The following is an 8,494-nucleotide window of genomic DNA, read 5'->3' as shown; positions in this document are numbered from 1 at the left end:
TCTCTCTCTCTCTCTCCAATAGAAGAGACTATTACTCAGCAGTAAGAAATATAATGAATACACTTTCACTTTGAATGACACTTTGTATCTCAACTACTTGCCCCCTCGTTTTCAGATTCCTACACAGATATAGCTTCCAAAACAGCCTCACTAGATGCTGCTCAGTGACTTACAGGCTGAGCAGAGTTCCATCTTGCAAGCTATTGCAGTATATTCATTACCTTTATTATCTTAGGTAAACCAAGTGGCAGATTTAAAGTTTAAAAAAGCTAAATGGACAGGTTTATAATGCCTTTGTTCTTGATCCTCCTAGGCCTTTCTCAGTCATTGAGGGCAGAGTCGAGGACAGAGTCAGGGCCAGTGGAATCACAGGTACCAAATGGTGTCATTACTCAACGCAGGTCCAAACAGTGGATTCAGCTGGGAGAGAATAGCTGTCAACCAGCTGTGGAAGAACAGGGATGAGAAAAACACATTATGATAACATTGAGTCAATTCAATTATCTTATTCATAATGTACTCTCCTGATCTGCTTCAAGCACTCTTATCCCCTTTGTATTGAATTCATCTTTAATATGACCAAAGCTAGAACGTGGATCATTTTTTGATCCACTGATTAAAAACAAATTGTCAACATACTATAATAGTTAGTGCTATGGAGTGATAAACAAAATGGGATCAAATAGGTTGTTCAGCAAACCAACCTCTCTTCATTATAATAGGCCGGCAGGTAGCCTAGTGGTTAGAGTGTTGGACTAGTAACCAAAAGATTGCAAGATCGAATCCCTGAGCTGACAAGGTACAAATCTGTCGTTCTGCCCCTGAACAAGGGTGTTAACCCACTGTTCCTAGGCTGTCATTGAAAATAAGAATTTGTAATTAACTGACTTGCCTAGTTAAATAAAGGTAAAAAAAATTATGAATTCCCCAAATGTTATTGAGGAGACCATGCACTGTGCTTGTTTTCTACATTTGCCTTCAATGTTGTGGTCAGCTGCCGTCGTTAGCTGGTTCATTAACACAAAGGCTCAGTAACACACAGACATAGGCAGCTCCACAAGCTCAATATTTATCAATTTGTTCGGAAGCACAGAGACCCTTACCTTACCCATCAAAACACTGATAACTGGCAAGAGTGGTTTCATTAGGCTACAAGGTTTAAGTGGTGATATCTGTAAAATATGAATACAGGCCAAACAGGCACGTGAACAGGTACTCATAAGTACTACCTTGTTGCGCAAGTTGAACAGACCCCCAATTAAAAAAGGGGATTTGTAACAAATTTGTGGCTCATTGCATTTCCTCACAGTTTCAGGGCAAAGGTCCACAGTTTGATCCTCTTGTGAATCACACTAGTTTCTCCCACACACTTGCATACAAAAGACTATTCTGTTTCTTTCACATTCTTGGCAGACCAATGGGTGACATGTAGCCTAGTGGTTAAGAGCGTTAGGCCAGTGACCAAAATGTTGCCGATTTTAAAATCTAGAGCAGACTAGGTGAAAAATCTTTTGATGTGCCCTTGAGCAAGGCCCTTAAACCCAATTGCTCCTGTAAGTCTCTCTGGATCGTCTGATAAATTACTAAAACGTGAACCAATGAACACACATGATATCTGGTATTTACTGCCTCTTAATGCATACAGGTGGAACAATATTGCACACCTTCAGAAAGTATTCATACCCCTTAACTTAGTCCACATTTAGTTTTGTATTCAAAATGTTTAAATTGATTCCCCCCCTTCACCCATATACACACAATACCCCATAATGAGAAAGTGAAAACATGTTTAGAAATGTTTTCAAATGTATTGAAAATGAAATACAGAAATAGTATTCACTCCCCTGAGTCTATACTTTGTAGAAGCACCTTTGGCGGAGATTACAGCTTTGAGTCTTGGGTATGCACATCTGGATTTGGGGATTTACTCCCATTCTTCCTTGCAGAGTTTCTCAAGCTCTGTTAAGTTAGATAGGGAGTGGCAGTGAACAGCATTCTTCAAGTCTTTCCACAGATTTTCAATGGGATTCAAGTCTGGGCTTTGGCTGGGCCACTCAATGACTTTTACATTCTTCTTCTGAAGCCATTCCAGTGATGCTTTGGCTGTATGCTTGGGGTCATTGTCCTGTTGGAACATACATTAAATTACCACCCCAGTCTAAGGTCGTTTGCACTCTGAAGCAGGTTCTCATCAAGGATTTGCCTGTATTTGACTCCATTCATTGTTCCCTCTATCCTTGCCAGTCTCCCCGTTCCTGCCGCCTAAAAGCATCCCCATAGCATGATGCTGCCACCACTTTGCTTCACGGTAGGGATGGTGTCAGACGGGTGATGAGCTGTGCCTGGTTTTCTCCAGACCAAAGAGTTACATTTTTGTCTCATCAGACTACAGAATCTTTCGCTTTATGCTCTGTCTTTCACATGCCTTTTTTCAAACTCCGAGCATGCTCTCCGAGCATGAGTGTCTTCCGTCTGGCCACTCTCCCATAAAGCCCAGATTGGTGAAGTGCCGTAGAGACTGTTGTCCTTCTGGCAGGTTCTACCATTTCAGTGGTCATTGGGTTCTTGGCCAATTCCCTGACCAAGGTCCTTCTTGCTTGCATAGTTTCTGCTCTGACATGCACTTCTTACTTTTCTTCTTTGGTATTATGACGGTCCGCAAACAAATAATATAGTGAGCTCAATTGGAGTGTCATAGCGAAGAGGTGTGAATACAATTTGTAAATGAGATATTTCTGCATTTAATTTTCAATAAATTTGCTAACCTTTCTAAAAACCTCTTTTCAATTTGTCAGTATGGGGTGTAGATGGGGTGGGAAAAAAATATATTTAATCCATTTTGAATTCAGGCTGTAACACAACAACATGTGGAACCAAGGGGTAAGGGTTAAGAATACTTTCTGAAGGCACTGTATGCTTGCCTGTCACTGCTCTGTCTTTAAAATATTTCAACACACAAGTTGAAGCCTGTGATACACAGCAAAACCTCCATGAATTTCATCACATGGTTATACTTAACTGCAGTCAATACTAGCAAGATAAAGATGACCCTTTGAAAAGCAGACATGGCCATTCAAACAGTAGTGCAATGGAAGTGAAGATTAAAACCACATCATCAAAAAGTTGCCCATAAAAATAACAACTTAATTTGCTCATTTCATGAACCTTTTGTGATGTAATATCAATATTATGCAATAGAATCCTACATTTAGCCAAGACTATTTTCATTGTCAACTCATTTACATTTCCTGCACCCTAGAAAAGGAATTCTGCCATACTAGAGGCTAGACATTCGGTTTGGTCCCTTGGGATTAAACCATTGTACCACCCCTTCAACAAATTACCAAAACAGAGTAAATACAGTACAACCATAGGAATGGCAAAAGCCATGTTGCGTCTTAAGATTTGTTTGTTAATTTAAGAATGTGGATTTAAAACTACATTAGACTAACTTCACGAGAATTACAGTATCTCTGTGAGAACTACAGACAAATCAGGAAGTCAGGTCACGTGATGAAGTGCCTATGTCAAGAATCATAATGTATAATGTAGCCTATTGTTGATACATTGTAGTAATGTGTAAATAATGAATGCAGTTAGACTATTATATTTGTCATTAGAGATTACAATGTTCCAATTTGTCACTATGCAGCAGAGATGCAACTATGTAACATCTATGCAACAGGCTTCAAGCATTGATGACTGTAGCAACAGCAGAAGCTGCTTCCAGAGGGAAGTTCCATTTTTAAACTCAGTTTAAAACTAGATTGCATGCACACCATCGCCATATGGTGCATCAGAAAGTGAATCCAAATAACATTAGTAAAGATGACACTGCGCATTTAAAAAGGATAAACACATGACAGAGCAAAAAAATTAAGAACCATTTTAATTTCTGATCAGGCAAACACATGTGTACAATCAGTTATTACTTGAACTCATGAAGAAATAAAAGCAATTATTAAAACTGGCCTTTAAATCAGTGCATTCATGAAAGTAGCTTAGTTGAGTAAATCAATTCTAACCATATTGTATTTGTTTATCAGAATGCAGTAGTAAGCCTTATGACTATAAGCATTTAGTTTGAATAAAGTCCATATTACTTGCATATCAAGTCAAACAGCTGAGAATGATCCACTTTCCATGGAATGCAACGTGGCATTAAATTAAAACATGTTTTATTTTGCATTGCAGCCAGCAGCAGTAACTTAATAAAACACAACTCCTTAGGGTTAGGCATCATGCTACTACATCATTGTATTGCTGGCAACCTTTCAGCAAGGTTCCATAGAAACAATCCCCGCAGCTAGCCGGCGGAGCCTGAGTCTGCGGAGTTGGGGTGTCACAGCTCAGTCTTGATCTTGTGCATCAGGTCTTTCTGGTCGACCATCTCCAGCTGCCTGCTCCAGCGGTGGTAGGCCAGCAGAGCAATGTTTTTGGCTGCCACTGAGCTCATTTCCATGGCGCTGCCGGCCCACTCAATGCCATTGAGGTAGTACAGGCTGTCGTGAAGGACAACTGGCGGCAGGTCCTGGGTGCTCCCATAATGTGGGTAAGCCTGCCAGTCTGTCACCTGCACAGAGTAGTAGGACCTGAACAGTGTCTTCAGCGCTGGCTTATCTAAGGGTTGGGGGGAGAATACCTTGTAAACACCAGCCTCCTGGGGCTGCTTGCGGCGGAATCCAGTGCTGATGTTGACGGGACAGATGCTAGCAGCACTGTTGAAGAAGAGTCCGGGTGAGTCTGTGGTGAGAACACTAGCAAAGGGGAAGAGCTTGGGGTCTGGGAAGCCAAAGTAGGAGCAGTTGAGGTAGCCGTGAACGATGGAGGCCACTGTATGGTGGTAGGAACCAGCAATATCAGGCAGCTGAGGCTCAAAGCCCTGGAAGGAGATACCTGAGCCCACACTGGACTGCAGGGGAGTCGCCACCACCACAATGTCATAGAACTCAGATCCTTTCTCAGTCAGAGTGGCATAGTTGAGCTGATACTGGGTAGACTCTCCTTCAATTCACGTAAAGAAATAATGACATTAGAGCAAGTAAATGAATATGTGCTGAAACGCAGTTTTGCAAAACATGTCTGTTCACCGTGGTTTACACTATGTTATAAACATAATTCTATGTTTAGTCACTTACCAGCTGCATGGGGGGAGATGGTTGTGACCTGGGCCTGGATAAGGTTGGCCTTAGCCAGTTTTAACAGCCCAGAGCAGACCAGCTTGTTCCCTCCCTCCACCGCCCACAGGTTGGCCTGTGCACCTGCCAATGACACGGCACCTATAACACAGATTAAAACATGTGACCATGATTGATCATGATGAGCAACTGCAGCGGTAGACCGGCAGAACGTTATGACCTGAACGGCACAACAACAACTACAAATGTACTTCAAGTTCCTACTAATGCTGCGACGACACCATTATCGCTACATTTTTTCCCATGGCAAAAAATGAAAACACAAAGCAGACCTAACTCTTTGGTCATTTAAAAACCTGCAGTGTGTACAATATTGTGTGGTATAGCTTGGATGTTTGTTTTCAACATTCCAACATTAGGGCTGTATTCCTAAAGAAGTTAAATCCACTTTGTGTTTTGTTTCCTTGCCACGATACTAATGAGTATCGCGATACTGGTATCCTCCTGGCCTTAGTTCCTACCGACAAAAGCTGGGATGCTGATATTCTGTCCGTAATTGACCCTCATGACGGGGGCGATGACTTCGTCAATGAAGCGTTGTGACACGCCCAGCTCCAGCAGAGACTCAGAGAGAGAGCGGTGAGTCATATTCAGGAACCCTGACCCACCCAGGGAGTGCAGCAGCTCCTCCACTGAACTGAAGGCATAGCCATGGCCCTGGTACTTATAAATCCTGAACACATAGAAACAGAAAGGAGAGAGACAGATTGTATAGGGGATGTAAGGCATGTTGAATAGCTTGACAGCGCTCTGAAATCAATAGTAAATCAATTTACAGCGAGAAGGATTTCCTCTGTCTGTCTCGTCTGAGCTCTCTTCCCCTGCTGCCGCTCACCTCATGAACTTCTCCATGATCTCCTCCACCCACATCTGCAGGCGGATGAAGCTGATGCCGTAGCGCCACCACAGGCGGAATAGATCCAGCAGGTACCAGTCAGTCTCCTCCAGGATGAACTCCTCCCCGTTAAACACAGCTGTCTTCCCTGCCACATTCTTACGATACTTAAGACCTGTAACAAAAATAGAATAGTGTGATGGGTGGAATAGCATACTGTAGTTACCAGCAAAGCAGTAAGCCTACGGAAGATTATCCTACAACCCTCAGTTTCTCCTCTGCTTTGATGTGCATGTAATGGCAAACAACAGAACACCTTTTTGTCTTTGTGGTCTTCACTTGTACTTTCTCAGAGGGATCTGGACAGATAAAAAGCGGTGGTACTAAAATGTACCATCTATGAACAGGACAGCGATGGACCCACCCAGTTGCTTGACAAAGTCCTGCATGTGCAGGTTTAGGGAATGGATAATGGAGCCCCCGGACTCATAGTCCTGATGGTTCACGGTGACTGTGGCCAGGCGCCCTCCGACTGTCCCCTTCTCGAACACATCAATGTGCACTTCTGGCCCGAAGTGCTGCCGTAGAAAATGTGCTGTGGCGGTCCCGCCTATCCCAGCGCCTACAATGGCTGCGGACATCAGAAGAAACACATCAGTAAGCTACAATTTAATGATCTGTCAAAAAAACAGGTCGTCCCCAACCAGGGAATTTACATGGCAGTTTTGGTAGCTATTCCATTTCTCTGTGGCTGAATAGCCCTCTGAAAGAGCTATAGGCAGCTACTAGGCTAATTCATCATTAGCTAGCTAGCAAACCCAACTAGCTAACGTTAGCAGCACTGCAAGCCACACATGTCCTCAAAACTATATCTAACTTACATAAGCTAGACAAAATAGAGCTAGCTACTTTACCTATTTTTGAAGGTGGAGCACCATCAAGTTGTGCAAATCCAGAGTCTCCTAGTGCCAAGATTGACGATAGTAATGTTAGAAGAAATCGGAAAGGAAGACACCAGTGCATGATGCAGGAATAGATGCTAGAATTGTGATGCGACAGCCAGCGAGTCACTGCATGTGTTGTCTGTCGCCCAAATACGCCAATTGCGAATGAAATTAGTTATCAATCGTAAACGAATGAGGCACTATATGATTATCCCCGTAATAGAATAACACATGTAAAGTATGTCAAATTTTGAGATTAATACAAAAAACGATTATGAATGGTTTATACCGTTGACAAGATGTGGATCAATATCCGGCAACATTACCACGTGATCGGGAAAAGGCTGTTAGCTCGACAAATGGCATTGCACGAGAGCATCCTTGGCATCTCAGTGACCCAGGAGCATCCCCACCCTCTTCTTCAACATCGGGAAGAACATTTCACTGAATGAGTATAATCTAATCCGAGTTTTCCATTGTGCTCATTGAAATAAAAGGATCACTCAAATGCTGGGGTTTGAACCAGGCTACCATTGTCATGAGATAAATACACAATTATGTATCTGTTTTTTAGCCTACTGTGACGTGCTAGTATCAAGTGATGCATATAAACCCAGGATTGTTAATGCTATGTATTGGCTACTGAGAGGCTTTGAAGCCAACGGTCGGCCTTATTGGCCCTCCACAGGAGGTGTCCTCCATAGGAATGAATGGAATTCTACAGTATTTCAATGAAATGTTTCAAGGACAAAATTATTTTTGTTGTTGTAGTGGGGACAGTAACATTAGTAATAAAAAAAATTGATACTATAAGATGTTTATATATAATATTATGTTTAGCTCACATAATATAATTTAAAAGTATGCATTAAGATGTCTGCAATAGTATAAATGTAGCAAAACTAATGTAGACATTAATAAATTAATTTCTATAGCTTCCAAAATATTTTTACAACGTGGGGAGTGCCAACCTGGAGGTGCGGTGGCTTCAACACAGCAACCCTTAAAAGTAATCTAGTGTATATATACATTATTGGTAGTAACCTTAGTTTTGGGCAGTGTTTCCTGTGTAAATAGTTGTGAACCTGTAGAATGTATAAATCCCAAAACAGTCAGGTTCAGGCGAAAGCTTTCAGGGGAGGTTCTGTGTTTATAGGCTGTGTGGGTCATTGCTTTACTAGTCTTTTGTGTGAGAGCAACCATTTTGTGACCATGCTGTTTTGAAGAAGTGTTTGGGGTTGTGGTCAAGATTTTTTGGGGGAGAAGGTATGTTTGTTTATTTGCTTGGTTATTTGTATCAAGGTTTATTAAATGATAAAGGTCAGCTTGTTCAAACAGGTTTACAGTAAAACACATACAACTACACAAAAGGCTTCTTAGTTCTTTCACTTCCACTGCATATAAGTTACATCATTAATTTAAAAAAATTACCATTGAACAAATGTAAATATTGCAGATTTTAGGCATACCTTTAAAAGCAATCAGTTCAATATCTAGACATTTCAAGGTTATTTTCC

At 41.7% G+C, this 8,494-nt stretch overlaps 1 protein-coding gene across 2 annotated transcripts; it reads right to left on the bottom strand.

Moving 5' to 3' along the window:
* Window positions 1-3,871: 3,871 nt before the first annotated feature.
* On the bottom strand, window positions 3,872-7,340 carry pcyox1l (prenylcysteine oxidase 1 like). 2 transcript variants are annotated; one of them, XM_014136713.3, is made up of 7 exons: window positions 7,267-7,340; window positions 6,948-6,995; window positions 6,458-6,664; window positions 6,034-6,208; window positions 5,660-5,871; window positions 5,139-5,279; window positions 3,872-5,004 (listed from the first exon to the last, which is right to left on the bottom strand). In XM_014136713.3, the coding sequence occupies exons 1-7, from the start codon at window positions 7,298-7,300 to the stop codon at window positions 4,343-4,345; spliced, it is 1,479 nt and encodes a 492-aa protein (XP_013992188.1). In that variant the 5' UTR covers window positions 7,301-7,340; the 3' UTR covers window positions 3,872-4,342. The 2 variants fall into 2 exon arrangements, with proteins under 2 accessions (XP_013992188.1, XP_013992186.1); XM_014136711.3 differs by lacking the exon at window positions 7,267-7,340 and having other exon boundaries at window positions 6,948-7,252.
* Window positions 7,341-8,494: the final 1,154 nt, after the last annotated feature.

The sequence above is a fragment of the Salmo salar genome, chromosome 13, assembly GCF_965601325.2.
Source record: "Salmo salar chromosome 13, fSalSal1, whole genome shotgun sequence".
Lineage (NCBI taxonomy): Eukaryota > Metazoa > Chordata > Actinopteri > Salmoniformes > Salmonidae > Salmo > Salmo salar.
Note: the sequence above shows the minus strand (reverse complement) of the source record. Positions and strands in the feature narration are given on the sequence as shown.